Source organism: Leptodactylus fuscus, chromosome 7 (genome assembly GCF_031893055.1).
Source record: "Leptodactylus fuscus isolate aLepFus1 chromosome 7, aLepFus1.hap2, whole genome shotgun sequence".
Classification (NCBI taxonomy): Eukaryota; Metazoa; Chordata; class Amphibia; order Anura; family Leptodactylidae; genus Leptodactylus; species Leptodactylus fuscus.
Window position 1 is genome coordinate 32889974 of NC_134271.1, and position 24226 is coordinate 32914199.

The 24226-nt window shown below is 42.9% G+C and overlaps 2 protein-coding genes across 2 annotated transcripts; one reads left to right on the plus strand and one right to left on the minus strand.

The window, feature by feature from the left end:
• Positions 1–1849: 1849 nt before the first annotated feature.
• On the plus strand, positions 1850–10160 carry RBM4B (RNA binding motif protein 4B). Its single transcript, XM_075281575.1, has 4 exons — positions 1850–1952; positions 3416–3844; positions 6919–7517; positions 8993–10160. The coding sequence occupies exons 2-3, from the start codon at positions 3433–3435 to the stop codon at positions 7506–7508; spliced, it is 1002 nt and encodes a 333-aa protein (XP_075137676.1). The 5' UTR covers positions 1850–1952; positions 3416–3432; the 3' UTR covers positions 7509–7517; positions 8993–10160.
• Positions 10161–17245: 7085 nt separating this feature from the next.
• Positions 17246–20043, minus strand: LOC142212591 (prokineticin receptor 1-like). Its single transcript, XM_075280555.1, has 2 exons — positions 19649–20043; positions 17246–17921 (listed from the first exon to the last, which is right to left on the minus strand). The coding sequence occupies exons 1-2, from the start codon at positions 20041–20043 to the stop codon at positions 17246–17248; spliced, it is 1071 nt and encodes a 356-aa protein (XP_075136656.1).
• Between the last annotated feature and the right edge of the window lie 4183 nt (positions 20044–24226).

The following is a 24226-nucleotide window of genomic DNA, read 5'->3' on the forward strand; positions in this document are numbered from 1 at the left end:
CCGGGCTATTTTTTTTTAACAGTGTCCGCGAGCAAGCGCCGGAGGAAGATGGGACTGGAGGATATCAGATGAAGAAGAGGCGGGGAAGAAGATGAAGACACACCCTGAATGCCCGCCCAGGGTGCACGTTCCGTAAGTAGAGAACATTCTTTTTTAAGTTATTTTCAAACGGGGGGGTAGTTTAATTTAACTTTTACGGTGCCTGAATAGCCTTTTTAAAGGCTATGCACGCATATGTGGGGCTCTGTCAGAGGAGAATTTTCAACGCCATCTCCAATGGTTAGATTTGTTTATACATTGGAGACATTGCCATTATTCTAGCAACTCGAAAAAAGTTTCTTGACTTCATACTCAATTCCAACCTAATGTCAGATTCCTTTCCTGCAGCCAGAAAGGGAAGAATAATTACAGCCACAAAGTTTCTCACTGTTCCTCATCTAATATCTATCCAGACAGTTATAAAAGACTTAGGACTGATGGCAGCAGCTACAGATGAAGGTCCTTGGGCTTTATGGCTCCTCTGTCTCCAACAAAAAGAAGTTCTCAAGGTATGGGATTGAAGTCTACTGTCTTTCCCTCAGATGGTGGGTGTATCTGAAAGACAGAAAGTCCATAGTCCAACCTCATTGACCACCAGTTCATCCCTAAGGGGTCAGGGGTACAGAACATGTCCAGAACATTTTTGCTTACCTAAGCCAGTCTAGGACAAGCTGTCCTGGACTGGCTTAGCGTCACCGTCTCGGCAGCCCGGCACGGGAAGCGAGCGGTGGATTGGGGAGGCCCTGTGGACGCAGCACTGCTCCAGCGGCCTCCCCTCACGCTCAGGCAGAGAGCAGGTCCTCTCCCTGCCTGCTAACGCCGCTCCGCCACACCCCCCTTCGCTCCATCCCCTCCTCCCGGGGGGGCGACTTTCTGTCGTCCGCCTCCAGCGGCAAAAAAGGTAGGTTCACCCCTGGGGGAACATGAAACGGGGTAGAAGGGGGACACAAACTGGGGGATATTAAAGGGGACATTAAACTGGAGACAACTGGAGGGAAACATTAAACCGTGGGAGTAGCTGGAGGGGGATCTGTCTGCCTGTAGTTGCCCCCATTGTAATAGTAGGAGATACTTCATGTGTGGACGTAGGGTCCCAACCCGTAGTACACCTGAAGAAATGAACGTCACACTTGGGTTGTGCTGTAGAATATTGCTTATTTTATTCACACAAGGAGGTAGAGGAAAACGCTTTTCGGTATAATATCTTCTTCAGACTCTTAATAGGAGATGTAAGTAGTATGAAGGTCACCTCCAGCTACCCCTACGGTGTAATGTCCCCTTCTAGGAGAGGAACGTAATACTGTGGGGCAGTTGTAAGGGAACATTATAATGTGAGCACATACTGTATAATGTACGGGTGACTATAGGAGGATTGTACTGGGGGGGACACACAAAAAAAGGAAAAATGAGACAATGGGCGGGGTTAATCTAAAAGAGGGCGGGGCTACATTTGCCGCACATTTTGTCCCTCTTTCCGTTCTTAGAAAGTTGGGCGCTAAGCACATGGCTGTGACTGCGCCTCAGTCAGGATACATAATGTACGCTAGCAACAAGTCACCACACTACTAGGCCGCATCCAGAAGTCACACACGTCATGGCTACGGATCCGTGTAATGTGAGGCTATGGCTGCGCCTAATAGGTGACGCTTCTCTCTAATGAATAACAAAATGGCCGCAGCATTATTTGCGGTTGTATATGAGGAAATGAGCGCGCTAGGGTTGCCGGGTAACGAGATACTTCCCGTTTATGACGCCAGCCATTGGACGCCGACGAGGAACTGACCAATCAGAGGAGCCGCACAGCTTAGACCAACAACCCGCGGCCACGGTCAGGCCCCGCCCCTCTCTTTCACCGCTCTAGTTAACAGCATCGGTGGTTGCCATCTTGTGTTGTTCGCGTGTGAAGGGATTCGGTGAGTTACCCGGAGCTTACTAATGGCGGGAGCGCTGTCCGCCCTTGTAGATAACGGCGCTGTGCGGCTCAGGTGGAGGCCGGGCTCGTTATGGTGACTGGAAGCTCCTGTGTATGAGCTGTACGTGTAATGGCGTGCTAGGAGGGGCGGCTGCACATCTGCTGGCGGCGGGGCTTGGCCACTCTGGGCATATTTGTGGCACTTTTTTGTTTAGTTACTTTTGTGGGGGCTCCCATAGACCATGTAGTAGACCCTCGTACTTTGGGACCCACCAACCCTAAATATATGTATCCCCTATTAGTGGCTAGTTTCAGGAGTTTGTTCTTCGCCTGTGTTTTCATACAAGGTTTTGCTATGTGCTGGCCGGTTAGTTTTATCACTGTATAATCCTTTGCACATGGCATCAAAGTCCTGCATCGCCAACGTTGTGTCCGTGCAAAAAAAAAAAAAACCGGTTTCACAGTGGAAACGCTGCATACGGATACCAGCGGTTTGCTTTAAAAACTCATTAAAATGAATGGGGTTTTAATGTGACCGTCAGCAAACCGGCTTCAAGCTGTTTTTTTCCTGGAATCCCGATGGGCAGACAGCGGCGCAAGTGTGAACGCCACACTAGAAAGGCGCAAGTGAGCGTGATATTTCGGACCACTGACCTGCAAATACAGGAGGCGTTCCTCCCCGTTCTCACTGTACAGCGCTGTAGGTGCTGCTGTGAGGAATGGCGTTCCTGACTGACAGTCAGAAGCGCCAGTCAGACGGTGAAGAGCTATGATACTGGCACCGATAGTTCTTTACTTGGGGCAAATATCGTGAAACCCGAAGAGTGCGCTGAATCGGCTTTCTAGCGATGTATTACACCGCATGTGCCCCAGGAGGTGAAAGGTCCTCTTTAACCATTGGAGCAGTGTGCAGATGTGTTGTGAGGAAAAACAACCCCTCCACCCCACCCCCCTTCCTTATTCACTGTATGAAAACACCAATCCCTCCTCTTTTCAAACCTAAACCATTTTAATAAAAGTGCGTTACATTTTGATCCAGAATCACATCCTTTATTAAGTCTTTCTTTTACCTTTCTTATATGCCAACATATTCAAAGACACATTGGATAGAGGAATTGGGGACACATCTCTGAGTCATTGAGTTGGTATTTCAAGTGGCGCATAAGATGAGGGATCCTCTTATAGGTTAAAATAAATTCTTATAGTGATATAAAGTAAGTTATGGCCACCATTTTGAGCCCCCACTGCTCTCATTCCATTTTTTTCTGGTTTCTTCCTCCTGGTCCCTCAGCACACAGGATATGGCTACTTAGTTTCCTAATTCCTGAAGATTTTTTTCTGTGTGAATATACTCTTATCTTGTACCATACTCTCCCTCCTGCCTCCACCTTCTGTGCGGTGTATTTTCTATTCATTATGTGACATTCTGTGTAAGTGACTGTTCCTTTTCTCTTTTGTGTGAAGGTTGTCAAGATTGAAACATGGTGAAACTTTTTGTCGGTAACATTCCATCTGAGGCAACACCAGCAGAGCTGAAGACGTTGTTTGAGCAGTACGGAAAAGTCACAGAGTGTGACATCATTACAAATTATGGCTTCGTCCATATGGAAGACAAAAAGGCCGCGGATGAGGCAGTTGCAAACCTGAACCAATATAAGTTACATAATGTCTGCATTAATGTGGAGCACAGCAGGGGCAAAGCAAAAGCTTCAACCAAGCTTCATGTCAGTAGCATAAGCCCCGACTGTACCAGTGATGAGTTACGGAAAAAATTTGAGCAATATGGAACCGTCTTGGAATGTGATATTGTGAAGGATTTCGCCTTTGTTCACATGGAGAAAGCAGAGGAGGCCCTTGAAGCCATCAGAAATCTAAACAACCATGAATTTAAAGGTGAAATATATGAGTGGGTTCATCTAGGAATAGTTAGTGTTGGCCTCATTCACATTCACTGTTAATATTTTCCATCCATTTTTAAGCCACAATAAAGAGTGGTCTCTGGAAAGGTGGGTAAATCTTTAAAGGGCTATTTAATCTCATACTCTTATTTAATACTGCTGCTGAAAGGCCTTTAAAGAGGACCTCTCATGTCCTCAGGCACGTGCGGTTTTATATACCGCTAGAAAGCTGATAGTGTGTTGAATTCATCGCACTGCCGGTTTGGAGATATCTGTGCCATTACCGATCTCTGTCAGAGGGGCTGTTGCTTACCGCCTAGCGATCATTCTAAACTGTGAGGAATGTCTCCCAGTACTAGCTGATAGACAAGTACATTTGGGGGGGTAGGAGACGCGTTCCTCACAGCCCAGCTAGACTGTCAGGAACGCCCTTCTGACATTGAGCAGAGATCGGTAACGGTCCTGGGGGAAAGCTGACAATTCATTGAATTCAGTGCACTGTCGGCTTTCTAGTGGTATATAAAACCACATGTGCCTGAGGACATGATGGGTCCTCTTTAAACATGGCAAAATTTTAGTCCTTGCTCCCCAGACCTCTATTGCAGGTGCCAGCAGCTCTGCTCATCTGTATAGAGGTCCTCCCATATGTGTGTGACTGATGAAGCCAATCACAGGCCTCAGCGGTCACTTCACATACTGCACGTCACATGTGGTTTGTGAGGAGGTGACCACTGAGGCCTATCATTGGCTGCACAAATGGGACGTCTCTGATGACATCAGCCTGTGTTCAGATGGAGAGAGGTAAGTAATGGATTGTTTAAAGGCCCCTCAGCAGCAGTATTAAATAATGAAATTGAATGGAGTGCCCCTTTAATTTTATATATTATGTATTTATAGTGTTACCTTACAGAAATTCCAACTCAAATACTCGGCATATATGTAGGATGGCTCTTGTCTAATGTGTCACATCAGACCCCACTAGATGCACTTGTCTTTTGGAAGAGTTAGGCTTAGTTCACACGGAGTTAAGGCGCATTCTATCATGTATACACGTGTCAGAATGTGAGCGCTCAAAACAGATCCCATTCATTTCAATGGGTCGGCTTACGGGCGTATAACGTGCGTAATTTTGCGCCCGCAAAATTACGGGCGTTAAACGAAAAAAAAGAAAAAAAGCCATTGAACTCAGTGGCTTACCACATTTTATACGTGTATTTTTACACGTGTAACTTGTGGCTAAATGCGCGGAGCGTTACTCCGTGTGAAGGCTAAAAGCCTCCCATTGATTTCAGTGTGTAGCGCCCGTACGCCGACACATTGAAATGAATGGGATCTGTTTTGAGCGCTCACATTCGGATACGTGTCAGAAAGCCTGCGCGTTAACACCATGTGAACTAAGCCTAAGGTTGTCTTCACGTGCTGCAGATTTTATTGTATTGTCTGACCAATTCGTCTGTCTGAGGCTTGCAGAAATTCATGTGCTTGCTACCAAAGCAACCCAATTCAACAGATTTTCAGTTGCAGAACTTTATCACAAAATCTGCTACGTATGAAGGCTCTCTAAGGATTTGGCATATAAAAGTACCACATGTATCCTCCCACACCGCTCTCCCATTCCTCACATTGGTCTGTTTTATGTCAGGTGACAGCCACTGTAGATGGTCGCCTTAGCACAAACTGCATGTGAGTGAATGAGTTGGAAAATGAGGCCAATAACCATGGATGAAGAATGGGCTGCAGAAAATAAGAGAGCCAAGCCATTAACCCTTTTTTAAACATCTGTGTGCCCCAGCAGCGTACAGCCAATATAAGTATTGGGGCTGCCTTGATCACTCAAACCCCTTAAACTATTGACATAACTATAAAAGCTCTTTCATGTACTTTACACCACTTGCTTGAATTTATTTTTTTAAGTTGTGACAAATCTAGTTTCTTAAACTGCTGCTTCTGCACCCAGAGAAGAATTGAAGAAGTTTTTTCTCTTTGGTGAGTAACTCTGCGCTTGCATCAGTGCCGGACAAATCCAAGGAGACCGGAAACGAGTTTTTCTGTTGAGGTCTGTGGGGTTTTATATCCGATATATTAGTGTGTGTATCCTAAAGCGTGTTACAAATACAACGTGTGATCCAGTCTACTCTATGTAGAGCACAGTCATTGTAAGGCTGTATTCACACAGCCTTAATACAGCCACTTTATATGGACCGTACTGCAGCTGCAAATTGTTTGTACAGCCATACTATGAATGTATTGTATTTGTGTGACTCCAGGCTATATCGGCCTCTGTCCAGCATTACATGCATGGAATAGTGAAGAAGCCGGCAGTGCTATTTCGTAGAGGAGCGTCCCGTAAGTGTGTACTGTGTGGTTTATGTTCTTAACATGTATGACAGGCGCCACTATTTGCCTTGTGTCAGCGGCTTACGTTTTTTGTTGATAAATCTTCCCAGTGGAAACTATGCCGGGTGCAGTCGATGATAGCGCTTCGCATTTAGCAGCCACGTTTCTGAGGCACACTGCATGCGTCTCCGTACTATCAAAGTAAATAATTTCAAGGTGTCGAGTACATTGCAAGTGTTTTTCAGCACGGAAATGACACCCATGTGGATTGTAAAATCCGCAGCCAATAATCTCTGCATGCAATACGTCGGCAAAAACGAGCAAAATTGTCGTGCAGATAACGCGGAATATATGCATCAACCTGTGTATGGGCACGTACACATTTGTGTGCACGTAGCTTAAAATTACCGGATGTCTCGGCGTTTGGGGTCTTTATTCCTTTGCCATTGCACTAGTAAATGTAACTTTTTTTTTTATTTGCCAAGAATCAAATTTCCTACTGCGTAAAGATCGTAATAAATTTCAAGGGGTTCAATTGGATAAGGGATTATCTTTAGGGACTGTACATTCACCCCCCATCCCCAATGTAAATCTATTTAAATTTTATATCCATATATACATTAAAGTGGGTTTGTGTTAGAACATTGTAGTTGGTCATATTGGTACTGGGGTAAGGGATCTGTCCTGACTTCTCATGTCCAACCCTTGTTGGTTGTTGTTGCTCTCTTGAAGGCAAACGGATGCACGTTCAGCTCTCTACGAGTCGTCTACGAGTCACTCCGGGGATGGGAGACCGAAGTCGATGCTATCGTTGCGGGAAGGATGGCCACTGGTCCGGAATGTGCCCATTAGACCAAATGGCTCAGGAGATGGATCTAGCGTCGCCCTACGGTCATGACCCTTTCGCGGATCCATACGTCCCTATGCGCAGTGCGGCGGCTGCTGCCTACGCCGAGCGTATGTATTATGAGCGGGAACGCCGCAACCTCATTGACTATTACCATCGCTATCGTATACGTCCCTCATCATATGATGCCTATATGGATCGTCGGCTGCCTCCTATTCCCCCTCCATCAATGTCCGCGCTGTCGCACAGAAAACGGCTGGAGACCTCTCCATACGAGAGGCATCTGTTACCACCACCTCCTCCACTTCCCAGCTATTACGCACGAGAGCGAAGCCCAATTCGTCGGCCTGCTGCAGCCGCCGCTGTGGATGAATATGTATCTGAACGGAGATTAGCCCCTACTCTGCGTAACACTCTCTACGATACCCCACGATACATGCGGAATACCTACGCTGAACGATCGCGGTATTACTAAGCTGAGGAGGTGAGGTTTTTTTATATAACTTTTCCCCCACGTGATAATTTATATTGGTTAATTCCGCCATCTCTATTTTCTATAGTTTGACACTGTTTTCCTTAATGTAGTTCTGGTTGTTCCAAGAAATTCTAATGACCACACGCGCTAAAAAGAAACTTCCCTTTGTCCTTGTCTATAGACTTATACGTCTCGTCATTCACTGCTTCCCTATGAGCAACACTTGTATTATATTTAGAACAGTTAGAAGAATATTTAATGTTAATATTCAGTTCACTTTGCAGATGTAAATTTGCAGGTAAGTGATTCTAAGTTGTTTCAGTAAGGAGGGATAATTGTTCTGCATTGTGCCATACACTTGGAGAGGAAAATAACAAACACTTGTAGACTCTTGTACAGGACAATCAAAAGTTGTGACCATGCATTAAGTGCCAAAGACGTATGACTTCTATCTAATTCCCCCCCCCCCCCCCTTCCCAAAAAAAGTAGTGTTCAACATTTTCTGCTGTTAACTGTTACTCATCTCGGCCTAGATCAGTTTATGTAATGAGGGTGACATCTGGGTCAGGGTGTTCAACAAGAATACTATGGGTGCTGCTTGTGTTTGCCACCAGAACAAATGATGCCCTCTACTGGTGGACTGTTTGGGTTATCTGCAGCCTGTCTGCGTGCTCTCACATAAACACTTAAAGGGATTCTACCACTAAAACAGTTTTTTTCTGCTTTAGACGTCAGAATAGCCTTTAGAAAGGCTATTCGTCTCTTACCTTTAGGCGTGCTTTCTGCCGTGCTGTTCCTTAGAAATACCGGTTTTTACCGGTATGCTAATGAGTTCTCTGCAGCAATGAGGGCGAGCCCCAGCACTCAAACGGCGATGGTGGCATCCCCACTGCTGCCCGAGACCTTCTCTCCAGCGACGCCTTCTTCACCTGCATCCTCCCCTTCTCTGTCGTTTCCCTTCTTCGTCAGCTCTGACGCCTGCGCAATCGGCTCTTCCAGCGAGACACTGGTAGAGCCGACCGCGCATGCCGGCCGACGGCCATATTTTTAAGGCCGCTAGGCAAGACTGCACAGGCGTCAGAGCTGACGAAGAAGGAAGACGACAGAAGGGGAGAATGCAAGTGAAAAAGGAGTCACTGGAGAGAGGGTCTCGGGCAGCAGTGGGGACACCACCATCGCGTTTGAGTGTTGGGGCCTGCCCTCATTGCTGCGGAGAACTCATTTGCATACCAGTAAAAACTGGTATTTCTAAGGAACGGCGTGGCGGAATCCACGTCTAAAGGTAAGAGACGAATAGCCTTTCTAAAGGCTATTCTGACGTCTAAAGCTGAAAAAAACAGCGTTTTTGTGGTAGAATGGAAGGTAGGAGTAGAATGGGGAGGGTTTTCTCACTGATAGGGATGTGTACTTGAAGAAAAAAAATTATGAAAATCATGCAAAAACTGCACATTTTCTACCTTTTATTTTATTTTTCTTCATTTTAGGTAAGATAGTTCCGAGCTTCTTCGTGATCTCCATTCGTGTTTGCATTAAAACGTTTTTGGCTGGACTTCAAAAATTCGCAACTCAATTATTTGTACAAAATGGTAAACCTACTGAAATATCCATAGGGGTATATATTCGTAACATCTCTTTAGATTAAGAATAGATCAATCCTCATTAAAAATAAAAATGTCATTGGATTAGCTGTGTTAAATCCAGGAATTAAATCAAATTAGATATTTTCTGAAAAATCGTGGTATCCTGAGATATTGGCTTCCAAACACCACACATCCGCTTACAGAATACAAACAAGTAATAAAAAGCTCTTCAGCTTTAGTCACTATATCCTACAAATTTTATGGTGACTGTTCTGCTTAAGTTGAGGTCAGGGTAGTGTAACAAACTAACACGACACCTACTCACTGTGCCATATGTGACAGCTCACACCTACTAGCAGAATTGCGTGGCTATTGGCCACGCCAAGGCCTTTGCCAGCTGAACAGGTTTGTCTTTTGCTTGCTTTACAGCCTAAGGCCGGGGCCCCATGGGACGTAAACTCTGCGATTTGCAATCGCGGCGTTGTACAGTGCAAGTAAAGGGGATGGAATTCATGCGAATCCCATGCCCACTTTGCGGAAAAAAAATGCAGTGCGGACACACTGCGATTTGCAAAGCCGTTGCGGCTTTGCAAATCGCAGCTTGTCATTTATATCTATGGAAACGCCGGCGGCTTTCCCGTAGATATAATGTTAAGAGAAAGTGAACTTTCTCTTAAAAGCGCTGTGGAAAGAACCGCAATGTGTTCTTCGCTGCGGGTTCGTTCCGTAGCGCCGCGATTACAGCCCGTGGGGCCTTAGCCTAATAGACGCCTTTTAGGGGATTTTTTTTCCTGATAATTGGAAATCCCAGACCAGTCTGAAACATCACCACATCAGTTATGTGAAAAGGATTTCGGGTTTTATGTATAGAATATTTAAATACACCTTAGTTGTACTTTTTGTAAGCTCTTTTTAGGATTTCATATTTCATGTATTTTTTTTTTCTACCATAGTAAATGTATTGGCAAGAAGGGAAAGTAATCTGTGCTGTAAATCTATTCAGAAACTGTTATCTTGCTTGTATGAAGTGATCTAAGCTAACTTTTGTTAGTTTTTTTTTTTTCCCTAAATAAAGAGCTGTTTTGAAAGTCTGTGTGGAAATGTAAATTTGAGCTACTGAGGGATCCTTGAAAGGAGATGACAAAAACTTGAAAAAAATATTGCCAATTGTAGTATGTGACTTGCACCTAATAACATGATACAGTATCTGTCACCATGAGGATGTCAAGTATTTCACTGCTTTTTGGGGAGTTATGTTAGAAACCTAAAGCATTCAGTTTGTTTTGCTAACTAATAGAATCCCTTTAAAATAAGTTCTATCATTAAAATCACATTTTTTTGTTCTCTATCACATGTAGGAATAGCTTTAAAGGGATTCTACCACTAAAACACACTTTTTTCTAGTTAACACGTCGGAATAGCCTTTAGAAAGGCTATTCGTCTCCTACCTTTGGAAGTGCTCTCCGCTGCGCCGTTCGTTCAAAATACCGGTTTGTACGGTATGCTAATTAGTTCTCTCGCAGCGATGGGGGCGTCCCCATTGCAGCTCGAAAACCAACCGCAGCGCCGCCTCTATGGTCTTGGGTATCCTCCCCTTGCTTCTTCATAGTCCTGTCGGACGCCTGCGCAGTACGCTCTGTTCGGCGAAGATTGCCGAACGTACTGCGTGAAATTGCAGTGCCCGCACTATGGCTGGGACTGCAATTTCGCGCATGCGCAGTACGTTCGGCAATCTTCGCCGAACAGAGCGTACTGGATTCTGAAGAAGGAAGGGGAGGATACCCAAGACCATAGAGGCGGCGCTGTGGTCGGTTTTCGAGCTGCAATGGGGACGCCCCCATCGCTGCGAGAGAACTAATTAGCATACCGGTACAAACCGGTATTTTGAACGAACGGCGCGGCGGAGAGCACTTCCAAAGGTAGGAGACGAATAGCCTTTCTAAAGGCTATTCCGACGTGTTAACTAGAAAAAAATGCCCGCCAAGGGCATAAAACCATCTGCAAGGAGTTTGTATGTTCTCCCCGTGTTTGCATGGATTTCCATCCCATATTCCAAAAAAGACATACTGATAGGGAAAAATGTACATTGTGAGCTCTATGTGGGGCTCACAATCTACATAAAAAAAAAAAAAAAGGAATCCCAGTTTTTGTCTGTATGCAAATGAGTTCTTTTGCAGCACTGGGGGAGGTCCCCAGCACTCCAACAGCACTGGGAGAGAAATCTCTAGCGCCGCCTCCATCTTCTTCAGGAACGGCTGCTCTACGCGTCTTCTTCCAGAGCTGCGTTCAAACTTCTAGGCCTTGGACTGAGCAGACCGCGCATGCCCGCAGCCACAAGAAAAATGACCGCTTACACAGTAAGTGTCCCCAACTGGACTTCCCGACTGGAATATTGAACACAGATGCTAACCAGGCCTAACACCTGAAATACCCAATAATTATTCCCAGAAAAGCAATCAATAACTTCAGAATGAGTAATACACTTTTCATTGCTTTTTATTCATCCAAGATGTTACCCAGTGAAAATATTTTAAAAACCTCAAGAAGGACAGTGTGGCATAAATGGGCAATAAATAACTATTCATCAAATAATCAAAATGTCATAAATCTGTATATATTTAAACCGCCCCATATATTACATCCAATAAATATAAATCCAGTACTGCAAACCCACAAATAAAATCCTAGTACCCAGTATCTATTAAAACCTAAATCTCACAATTTGAAGCGATGTGGTTGGACCTTACAGCATCAGTACACAACACACAGAATAGGTTCAATAGAAACTTATACCATGGATCTAGCCTTTCAGGATCTGTGCAAGATTAGCAATGTTGCAATGCCTCCTCTTGTGAAGGCTGTGCTCCAGCAAAGTTTCCTTGAGCCCTGTTATAGTGGGCATACTAATAGAAAGTGAACAATGTACTTATTGAGTAAGGCTCTGTGGGCCCCGACACTTGCCCGACTATGCCGTGCGCTGACGCCGGCCCTGTAGGTGACCAAATACTTATTTTCCACCATAATTTGAAAATAAATTCTTACAAAATCAGACAATGTGATTTTCTGGATTTGTTTTCTCATTTTGTCTCTCATAGTTGAGGTCTACCTATGATGTAAATTACAGACGCCTCTCATCTTTTTAAGTGGTGGAACTTGCACTATTGGTGACCGACTAAATACTTTTTTGCCCCACTGTATCTATAGATATAATCTCCTGGTAACAAGAGTGAGCTATAAATTGGCTAGAAGGGAGACACCTAGTGCCAGAAACTTTAGAGAAGTTTTTCAGGCACAAAGCAGACATTTTTAATTGAAGTACATGGTCCAGAACTGCAGGCTGTATTAAATATTATGTGTTGTGTGAAAAGTTAGTGACCATTTAAGACAGGAGTCCTCAAACTGCGGCCCGTGGGCCACATACGGCCCGCCAAGCACTTCTGTCTGGCCACGCCAGCAGGCGTGCATTTATAATGAAGCTCCTGGGGAGCTCGGGCCAGGCCATGGAGCGCATTTCACTTTACCTATTGGAGGGCACCACTCCCGATGTCTGTGCGACCTGCTCTGCCTCCGGCCCACTGTTTAAAAAGTTTGAGGACCCCTGATTTAAGATAACAAACCAGGTAGAAACACTGTAAAACACATTCAGAATGAGTGCGTACAAAGCAGATCCCATTCATTTCTATGGGAGATGGCATACGTGCGCTCCCCATTGAAATGAATGGGCTGCTTTTTTCCCTACTCCTTTCAATGTGATACGCGTAACAAAATACACAAAACCATGAATAACTATTAACAGAGTGTACCCCATCAGAGGCAATGGATATGCCAATGACTGAAGAAATTCAAGTTTCTATAATATAAGTAGAAATGCAAGGTAAGTGTAAAGCCATACATAATACATGTCTATGGGACACTGGAGGGGATATGTCAAGTGTTGGAAACCTGTTATTCTAATATGAAAAATCTGAGCACAAAGTATGAACGATCAATGCTCATTTCTACAGGTGAGTAGAGCGCTGACAATGGGGAATTCTGTCTGCCGAGATATTGGCTGATTCTGCTTTATCTGTAAAGAGGAGAGAATTACTCAGTCTCATGCGGGCTGCTTTCATTGAGCCAATTTGCAGGCAGTGTCTAGTCGGTGACCACATTATAATTACTTTTTTTCTAATCTGTAGAAATCTAAAGGCAATTTCCCTAGAAAAAAGGGTAAGCATCATTGGCTACTTGTGAAAGTCCCAGATACGGAGCCTTCCTCTAACAGGCCTTTATGGCATATTTTATGGATGGAGTAAAGCACCAGAACATCAACTTGGTGCAGTTATTGTCAAATCAAGATAAATAAGGGAGCTTTTACGATAATATTCCGGTAAGCGTATTTATTTAAGGAGCAAGTATAAATGTCTTAGATTGATCATGTGATGGACACCATGACACACAAATGCCTGCCTCCTCTGAAACCCCACATTGGGACATCTGGATCTGCCCCCCTCCCAGTTACCTTATATCCTTGTATTCTTTATAATTCCATAGTAGACATTTTGTTTACATGATCTGCTATGTTATACTATGGCACAACTTGCATATACTGTTGCTGTATTATGCTACACATCCTTTTCAGTACCTTGCCTTTTGCTTGTTGTTGCCCTGTTCCCAGCACAGCTTGCTTTTGTGCTGAGTGTTTTGCATATATTCATCTGGAAATTCTTCTAATAAAATACAAATGAAAAATAAATATTAAATGTAACATAACATGGTACAGCTACTGTTAAAATAACTAAAAATGGCATGTAAAATATAAATCTGAAGGATCAATTGCAGCCTTTGGAAATATCTAGCACTGTGCACATTGCATTATTGTGACTGCCATTTTATATAAGCCTCATCTGTATACATTAGGAATAATAGTTATCTACCCCCTCATGGTTTGTAGGCATGTGAGTGGTGGCATCACCAGCATTCTGACACCGGTGCCGGTTCTGTAGCTCTTTACAGTCAGAAGGGCGTTCCTGACAGACTGTCAGGAACGTCCTTCTCCACAGCAGCGCCTATCGCGCTGTACAGTGTGAGCAGGGAAGAACGCCTCCTCCCCTCCTGATAATACTCATCTATGGACGAGCTGTGTGAGCAGAGGGAGGGGGCGTTCCTCCCCGCTCACACTGTACAGCGCTATAGGCCCTGCCTTGGTGCGTACTTCCTCTCCTCTCTGTGTCAATCACTCATCTCCTAGCTGAAATCTCTGATCTGTAGTGATTCTAGCTGGCACATCACTAAGGGCCCATTCACACTGAGTTTTGTGGCGCTGATTTGGCCACAAAACTCGTGTTAAAAAGAAGCGCTGTAAAACTGAATCCCATTGGGTTCGGTCTTACGCGTACTGGCCACTGAACTCAATGGGAGGCTTTTTTACCTATTGCTTTCAATGTGTTACACGCGTTAAGCGTACATGTGATAACACATTGAAAGCAGTAGGTAAAAAAAAGTCTCCCATTGAGTTCAGTGGGCAGTGCACGTAAGACCGAACCCATTGAACTCAATGGGATTCAGTTTTACAACGCTTCTTTACACAAGTTTTGTGGTCAAATCGGTGCCACAAAACTCCATGTGAACTCACCCTAAGGTTGTAAAATTAGCCAAATATAAAAAATATATAAATTCCCTGCATATGTAATGTCCCATACTATAAATGTAAAACATTATTAATATCACACTTTTTGACCACATGAATAAAAAGTGATCAGACAGTCGTGATTCTCAGAATCATACCAATAAAAAGCTTATCTTGTTTTTCAAAAAAATAAGACCAAAATTGAGTTCTGTTGATGGGAAAATCAAGATGGTGATGCAAAAAAATAGTCTTTTTATTAAAAAAAAAAAAAAACAACATTAAAATTTAAATACATTTCGAGAAATTTGTTATCTGTAGAAGTTTTGCTACAAAGGGTGGCAACATTTTGTACAGGACGTATACATTTTAAAACATTTGCAGTGCTACGTGATCATGAGTCGATCTTGTATTCGAGCCTCGCGGAGAGTCTGTTCTTAGCAATTCTGGATGATTATTCAGGGGCTCCTTGAATTCATGGCAGTTCATTTTTCACTTTCATAATTGAATGTGCTGATTTTAATGGTTTGGCGCTCTCATTCTATACCTAGAGGACAGGACTGGAAATGGTTCTTTTGCTGGAGGAAGTCTTTATATTTTAAGAAGGAATTTCTTTTCAGATTTTCAGGCGAAATGGTGGATAAAGCACTTTAGACTTCTCTGAAAAATCTATTTTGCTTTAACTGCTTTTTTCCTCCTGTGTTGGGAGGAGGTTGCTGGATTCACATCACAACTTGCACACTCATGTAATTTCCACCTAAAAAACATCTCCAGAACCCTCCCTTTCCTTACCACGGAAATAGTAAAGACACTTATTGTCTCTCTGATTCACTCTTGCCTTGACTACTGTAACTCCTTACTAATCAGTCTTCCCCTTACTAAACTCTCCCCTCTACAATCTATTCTGAATGCAGCGGCCAGGCTCATCTATCAGGCTAAATGCTACCCTGTTTCCCCGAAAATAAGACAGTGTCTTATATTAAATTTTGGTCCTAAAGCCATGCTGTGTCTTATTTTCAGGGGATGTCTTATGTGCTAAGATTGTATAAAGAAAAACATTGCAGCCGGCTGAACGCTGTGTGCGGTGCTCTAACAGTAGATACAACGTATTGCAGCGGTGTCAGCAGCCGGCATATCTGTGCACACAGAACATTGCGCACAGTGTTCAGCTGGCTGCATTGTTTTTCTTCATACAATCTTTGCGCAGAAAGATTATTACCGTATTATTGGGGGATGTCTTACTTTCGGGAGGTGTCTTATATTAGGCAATTCAACAAAACCTGTGTCTTACTTTTGGGGGATGACTTATTTTTGGGGAAACGGGGTACAGCGATGCCTCTGGTCTGTGCCAGTCGTTACATTGGCTGCCTATTCATTATAGAATAAAATATAAAGTTATCACTCTCATCCACAAGGCTCTCCATAATGCCGCACCTTCCTACATTTCCTCCCTCATCTCTATCGTCCAACCTGTCCTCTCCATTCACTCAATGACCTAACACATCATCCATTATCAGAACTTCCCACGCTCATATACAAGACTTCTCCCGAGTTGCACCACTTCTCTGGAATGCTCTATCCCGGACAGTCAGATTAACTCCCAATTTCTACAGCTTCAAGCGCAAACTAAAGACACATCTTATCAGCCAGGCCGATCACAATTCCTAATGTAAACCCTTCTGTACTGTAATTAGAATCCCTAAAACTAACCCTCTGCTATTCACACTCGTGCATTACCCCACAGGATATGACGCTATATCGGACTGTAACTTTATATATCTAGGCACCATCTTCACAGTAAAGGACACTGACTGGTGACGCCTCATACAGCATAGCTTACATGCATGATGAAAATAACCTTTATTGCAAAAAATGGCTGTATAAGCAATGCTACCTCCTATGCCACCCCTACTACCTCTTGTGTCACCCCCACTACCTCATAGATTGTAAGCGCTAGTGAGCAGGGCCCTCAGTCCCTTTATGTAAATTGACTTACTACTCTGTAAACCTCGTTTTGTCGATACTTGAACCCTATAAATTGTAAAGTGCTGCAGAATATGTCGACTCTATAGGAATAAAATGTCTCATTATTATTATTATTATATAGATTATATATAGAGCCTAAGTATACCCTACAATAATTTCCTTTGGGGCTAGTATATTCTGTCCCTAGTCATATAACTATGGAGTTTACCTGTATGCAGCTTCATAATCCAATTCTGGGACATGATCATTCATATAAAGTAGTGTAAGGATCATATCCATAGCTATCGATGTAATAGCTGACACTAGGTTCACACTAGCGTTCAAGTCTTCATAAGAGACTCCATCCCAGATTCTGCTTAAACCGGCGGAGAAAAAAGCCCTGTAAGGAGTTTTTATACTGAAATCAGGCAGAAACCCAGCAGACCCAATTATAATGTATGGGGTCCGCAGGTTTCCACTTTTGCGTGGACAGGGTCTTTGTCTTTTGGATATCCATGCAGACCCGAAGGACAGAAACCCGACCGCCAGTGTGAGCCTAGCATACATCACATGTATTAGAATATTTACTACGAAGCACATGGGTGCACTGTTGATTTACACTCTTGGAACATAGTATGTCTTTCTGTTGATAACGTTCTTTTCTCCCATGGGTTCCTCAGTATTTTAAAAAAACATTTGGCCTGATTTTTCCCAGTCACAAAGCAAAGAGTATTGATAATGCTGTTACTAATAGCTATGCACTCTACAATATAGTAAAGGGCAATAGCATGCCTCTCTCGTAACAACAGCCCGGGAAAGAAATCTCTTACAATGGCATAACTGTAAAACGGTGACCAGCACAGAACATAAGCTGAAAGCACAGCAACCAGGACTAGGACACTCTTTCTCCTGGCTTGGAGTCGACCCTGAAGCTGTTGCGTCTGTTCTCCTGGTAAGCTCTTGAACCAAAGTTCATGACAGATGCGAATATAGCACATGCTCATAATAAAGACAGGAATTACAAATTCTACAGCCAAGAGAAACAAAGAGTAAGACTTATAGTAGAGCGCTCTATCAGCAGACCAAATCTGGCCACAGAAGACCTTCCCTCCAGACTCGCGTGGCGTATCAAACACAGTTTCTGTAGCAAAATAAGCCGTGGGAGCTGCAATCACAGTAGCAGAAGACCATATAAGAAACAGTATCCCACAAGCTGTCTGTAGCTTCATACGTGGCTTCAGTGGGTGCACAATCACAAGGTATCTAGAAAAGAGAAAGACTTTGTATTTTAGACTCATTTTAAAGAGGTTGCGCAGGATTAGGAAACATGTCTGCTTGCTTCTTTTCAGGAAGTGGCCTCATGTCCATTTTTTTATTCTATTTTTATTGAATTTTTATAGCAAAGATACAACAAGCTTCACATAGCAAGCCGAGACATTTCAAATTTACCTATATGTATGTATACATGTACGTACAAAAGTCTATAAGACGTAAGGCCTAGGGAGGAAAGTATAATTACATTGGCAAAAGACCATGTCAGATCAATTTACCTAAACATAAGGCCTGATGTCAAGAGGAAGACTCTGGGGGGGGGGCAATGGAAGGCCGTAAAAAAAGGCCATAGGTAAATATAAGAAATACTATGCAGCTTTAAAACACCAACAACCTGGCAAGTAATAAATTGAGAACAGTCTCAATAAGCAAGAGATAGCATCAGCTTTCGGTTTTTAACACCCAGCACCAGCCTAGGATGGCTTTTAATAGAGTAAGTTGGAAGGGAATGTGGAACACCTCCGTGATGCTGGAGCTCCGAGGACAGATGTAGTGACCCATCCATGCAGTACCCACCAAACAGGAGGTTCAAATCCCAAAGTCCCACAAAAAGAGATCAGAAGATCAGAGAGGTGGCGCAGGTATACATGAGGTGCTAAAGAAGAACCCCACCAAGTTCCAAAAGTATTTTAAGTGCTGAGAGGAGCTGCAAGATGTGAATAGGAACAGAGAAATAGGCTCACATTGAATCATCAAAGTTGTGAAAGATTGAGCTGCCATCAAAAGTTCATCTCTTGGCCTCTTATTGTGTAGCTTACAAATTACATTGTGTGGTTTATCTCCCAGCATTAGGCCCACGTCATTACTTGGCCTAGGGACACGAAAGGCTGTAGTAACAAGCAGGGTGATTGTGGTGGGACTCGCAGAATGGAGCATGGAGTTCAACAGAGAAGAAGTTGGCAAAGACTCTGGGATCATATTATATTGCCGCAGATGGGCTTCCAAACTACCCACACTCAGAAAGAGGGAATATAAGTTAGCAGAGTGGGAGAAGACAAGCTTTTGAAGAAATTCTTCTTCACCATTCACTTTAGATTCCACAGTGTCCACTTTAGCATGTAGCGTATCAATGGTCGTGTGCAGAATGCCAAATATGGAGCTCCATGAGGTCTCCAAGCAATGTGCAAAGACATCTAGTTCCTCTCCTAGAGAGTAAATGAACCAAGGAGGCTCTGGGAAAAGCAGTCAACGACATCTCTAGATGTGGGGGCTTGAGAAGATGGGAATGGGGAACTCTTGTGAAAGAGGGTTTAGTTTAGGGTCTCTAGTAGAGTAAAGGCCAACTTTTTCCCTATTGGTCGCTGGGTTGAGTAACCATGCTGCTATGCTTTATTTTTTACCCATTAAGTGGAGGATACACACAAGGAAAGCTTGGTCTCAAGCAGGTGCTAAAACAATACTCGTCCGCTCTTGTCAAGAGCTAAGTCACATCCCCCGCCCCATGTCCTTTGGGAATGCTATAGCGCAGCCTCATTAAAGTAAATGGGAGAGAGCTACAGCTTGGCCAAGTGACCAACGAAGAAGTTATTGGCCATGTTTTCTAATCCTGCACAATCACTTTAATATTCCCAGAAAACATTACAAAAAAACACATGTATTTTGGAACTATTTAAATATATGGGTAGAAAATCAAATATATTTTTAACCATTTAGCTCACCTGTCTATGGCGATGGCGAGAAGTGCATTAGTTGAGACATAGAGAGAAAGCATCCGTAAATAGATGACTGAAGAGCAAATGATATGACCAAAGGCCCATGACTGTTCACGAACAACATAATAGTCTATCTCGAATGGACAGCAGATTACGGCTACAAGAAGATCGGATACTGCTAAATTGGCAATGAGAATGTTAGTCACGTTTTGCATATTCTTGTACAGCACCAAATTCAAAATGAAGAACAAGTTTCCTCCACCACAGATTAGTATAACACAAACAAGAGTCACACCAATGAACAGCCTGACCACAAATAGGATGTTTTCACTTGGCTTTGGACTTTCTTCTTCAAACAAGAAATACGTGTCCTCCAGACTTTGATTCCATGAATCTGCCATTGATAAGAAGCTTGATGTGTTTGTTTGCTCTTCAGATTTCTGCTAATGGAAACACAGGACAAGTTAATTTATGCTAGAACTATAGGCATGTTAGAACTTTCACTAACTTCAATGGAACTGAGCTGTAAATAGACCATGTGAATGATGATCATAATGAGTAGAAGCCGTGCTCACTGGGGCGCCCCGGCCACTGAAGTCCTGAACTGTGGACGTCAAAGGTGTCGGACCTCTGTCAATCAGATATTGTTGACCTTCCCTATCAATATTTTAGTCCTGGTCAACCCCATTGATATAGAAAGTGTGTGACCAGCAGGTAATCTTCACTTTCTCCTATCGTGGGTTAACATTGTGGATCTTCTCAAGCAATTACAATTACAGTTTTCTATAACGCAGTGGGGTCATTTATGATATTTGTTCCAAAGCAAAATAGTATTGAAACTTGAGAGACCATTGGTGAGTGGACCACTTTCTTTTTATTAGCAACTAGTATTCTTGTATTTAAAGTGTATCTAAGCCTATCACCATATCCATCAACTGAACTCAATAGGAGCAGCTCTATTGATTCTGGTGAATATGGATTTTCTCAGATTCAGACTATCTGCTCCAGCCCGGAGGATGCCTCACTGATAGTAGAGAGACTAATTAGGATATTGGATGCTGAAACTAACAGCACTGATTGCTCAGGAACGGTGGGGGCTGGAGAAAGAATTCCTAGGTTGGAATCAGGGGAGCTGCACCTTTTAATGGATGTGGTGAAAAGTCCTCTTTTATAATTTTTTGAAATATACTTTATTAATGGACTTTGGCTCCTTTTTTGTGAAATTCTCTTTCTATTCCACTTTTCTTTATTAACTAATCACTGTAGGTTAGGTTGTCCAAGGTCCAAACCAGATAACCAGGGGCACAACAATCATGACCTGTGCCAATGCCCTCAGGCAGCACCTCATGGAATAAATGGATGGGAGGTGTAATCGCCACACTCTGTCCTGGCCGCTCTCTGCTGCCTCCTCTAGGTGGAGCTACAGTTACATTATGGCACTGAAAGACTCTGGAACTCTACGTACAGCACAGCATCCTGGCATTTTTCAGTGTCGGCTATAGTGCACCCTACAGGTGGGTGGCCTGGACAGCAGTGTGACAGGTGAGTAAAAATTATTGGTCAGTACTCTGTGTGTGGGTGGGGCTATTAAACTTTATGGTGGTGGGCTGTGGGTTTTAAAAAGGTGGTCGTATACTGTGTGGAGGCCATGAAAATGGTTCATATACTGTGTGGGGGGCAAAAAAGGGCTCATGTGTTGTGGGGGGGGGGTGGCATAGTAAAAGGGTTATATACTGTGGGGGCCAAAAAAAGTGGGGTCATATACTGTAGGAGGGCAAAAAAGTGGGTCATATGCTGTGTGAGGTGACAAAAAAAAGGAGTTACATACTGTGTGGGGAGCCAGAAAAAGGGAGTCATACACCATGGGAAGGGGGGGGCAGAAAAATACATGTCATGTATCATGTGGTCCAAAAAAAGGGTGTCATGTATCCCACGGTGGGCCAAAAGAGGCACTATGCACATACTATGTGGGAGCTAAAGAAAGTTGTTTTTTTGATCTGCCAATGGAGGGGCATGTCCTAATTAAGAGCGGGGCTCATCACACAACCTAGATAGCTGGGTGGGTATTTTGGTTTTTGGGAGGGACGTCTTTCTATAGTTCACCTCTGGCAGGAGAGAGGCTAGTTTCACCCTTGTAGATAACTGAAAAAATGTGAAAAACCTATTAATAAATAACTTTTATTATATGAGAGTACATAGTGGTTTATTTTCTTACATGACCACATTTGACCCATATATAATAAAAGTTATGTTTTATTAAGTTTCCCACTTTTTCTGTATTAGCATTAGAAATCCTTATTGTTTCTGAGAGTGTGTAAAGGGAGGTACAAGTGTAATATAGAGAGTCATTCCAAATGCTTATATCTCCGGCACTATACAACATAGAATTACTTATCCATATGACAGGAAGAGAGTCTCAGTTTTCATAAGCCACATTGCAGTCCTATCTGTATTACTGCTGAAGATATCACCAGTTGAGAACACCATCAGGATATGGGAACTGTATACACATAACACAATCTTGGTAGTATATGAAAGTTGAGACACCAAGAGCATGTTTTATAATGCCAGAGATATAAACAGTTGAACGAACCCCCTTCCCCGGGCTCAGTACCTTTATATCCTATCACATACAGTAAGGATTCCTAACACTAATAAAGAAACAGGGAAGAGAAAGTGGATTTCCAAGCAGGATTTCAGGAAAAGGAGCCAACATCCATCAATAAAGTATATTACACAATGTATCAAAGCCACAAATGCTGCCAGAATTCATTGTTTGGAAGTTTAGGTTCACTTTAAAGGCTCAGTTTGTTTGACGGTGGATATCGAGTCATGCCAGGAAAAATGCTTTGGATTGACAAACCAGCCATTGGGGAATCAATGTTAAAGTAATATTTTTCATTTCATATATAGCTGTGCAGATTTGCCATTGTCACTTAGATCTATAACTCAGGTATACAAATCTTAGTAAAATTGTAACAACGAATAATGTAACTGTTGGAAGAAAACTTTCTGCATGTATTGCTTTCACTCGCTGACTACACATAATGGATTTACGAGCTCATTACGGAATACATTTACATAAATAATAAAAGTTTACAATAGAAGGAATATAAAGATACATGGCAAAAGCCTGACTTGAGAACAAACATTGTCTTCACTGCGGATAACCTCTCGCCTTCTCTACCAAAAATGAATCTCTCTTTCTCCATAGGGAGTATAGTAGAGATCTATTTCATTTCCATTTTGTTCATTGTATTTTGCTGGAATAACAATGTCTCTGGGTCAAGAGGAAATGACAGACAAGAAAGCAGACATTGATCATTAACGTCCTCACATTTCAATTAAATGGATTCAGTAAATAACCTTTTGTAAAATTACCTATTCTGAATGCCCAGATGAGCCACACTGTTATGTATTATATAATGGAGTTAAAAAAAAAAATATATATATATATATATATAAATATATATATTTCTAATAATTTATTCGAGTCACTACAACATAATAAACTAAACTATAACATGTCACTTACTCACTGGCACCTGGATGTTGAGCTGTAGATTTGTGCTGTTTCCTTGGTTATCCAACCTCAATCTGCATCTCAGTTCTCATAAACTCAGGATCAGGAGAAAAAAAAAAAACAGAGGATCCCATGGAGGAGGTGTGGAAATCGGGCACGGCTTAACTCTATCAGGTTCAGATCTTATTTAGTCCTTTAGCCCCAACATATATATTACATTTACATTACGTTTGGTTACATGGAAAAATCAACAGGCATAAAACAAGTCTTTACATATAAAAGTCAGAAAGAGCTGCTGTAAGCTGGGGGATCACTGTCTATATAACATGCATACTGTAAGAGACATTTTACTAAACATCCATTTAGTAATTGGTCCTCAAGCAGATCTGTCTGCTTATAAAATTGCCCTATGTAAAGGGCAGCATATTATATCTACAGATCCGTACCCACGTGGCTACTAAAATACAGAATGAGACAGGGTTTAATAGAAACATAGTGATTGTACCATGAACTGCAATACTATAGTATATAATAAAGGTATAAACAATTTACTCATCACATAGTATACACTTGTCCGAGCATGGTGCTTCAAAACAGAGCCCATTGATTTCAATGGGTGCCGATATACGCGCGCTACCCATTGAAATCAATTGGAGGCTTTTTTACCTATTGATTTCAATGGGTAGCGCGCGTATATCGGCACCCATTGAAATCAATGGGCTCTGTTTTGAAGCGCTGCACTCGGACACGTGTATACGTGTCTAAAGGAGCGGTGCGCTACGCCGTGTGAAGGCACCCTTACATTCCAAATGGAGCAACTGGTCAGAGTATTGTCAAGGACGGATTCTGGGGGCAAAATGGTAGCACAATAAGGGAAAAAATTGCTGTGGGGGGGTCCCAAGCTGGACTTTTGCACCAGGGCCCCCTGATTATGAATAATGTCTCCTGATTTGTTACTACAAACTGGCTTTAAGTTACATCATTCATTGTCCATGGAGTCCACACCTTGACCTCCATCTGTGGAACCCAGCAAAACCACTATCACGGTAGCCCTCTTATCA

Bases quoted from the DNA above. Each gene is read 5' to 3' on its own strand.
- RBM4B (XM_075281575.1), top strand. From the start codon at position 3,433: ATGGTGAAACTTTTTGTCGGTAACATTCCATCTGAGGCAACACCAGCA. The intron at 3,845-6,918 runs GTGAAATATATG...GCTCTCTTGAAG, and splicing joins AAACAACCATGAATTTAAAG to GCAAACGGATGCACGTTCAG.
- LOC142212591 (XM_075280555.1), bottom strand. From the start codon at position 20,043: ATGGCAGATTCATGGAATCAAAGTCTGGAGGACACGTATTTCTTGTTT. The intron at 17,922-19,648 runs GTGAGCTAAATG...TCTCTTTTCTAG, and splicing joins CTCGCCATCGCCATAGACAG to ATACCTTGTGATTGTGCACC.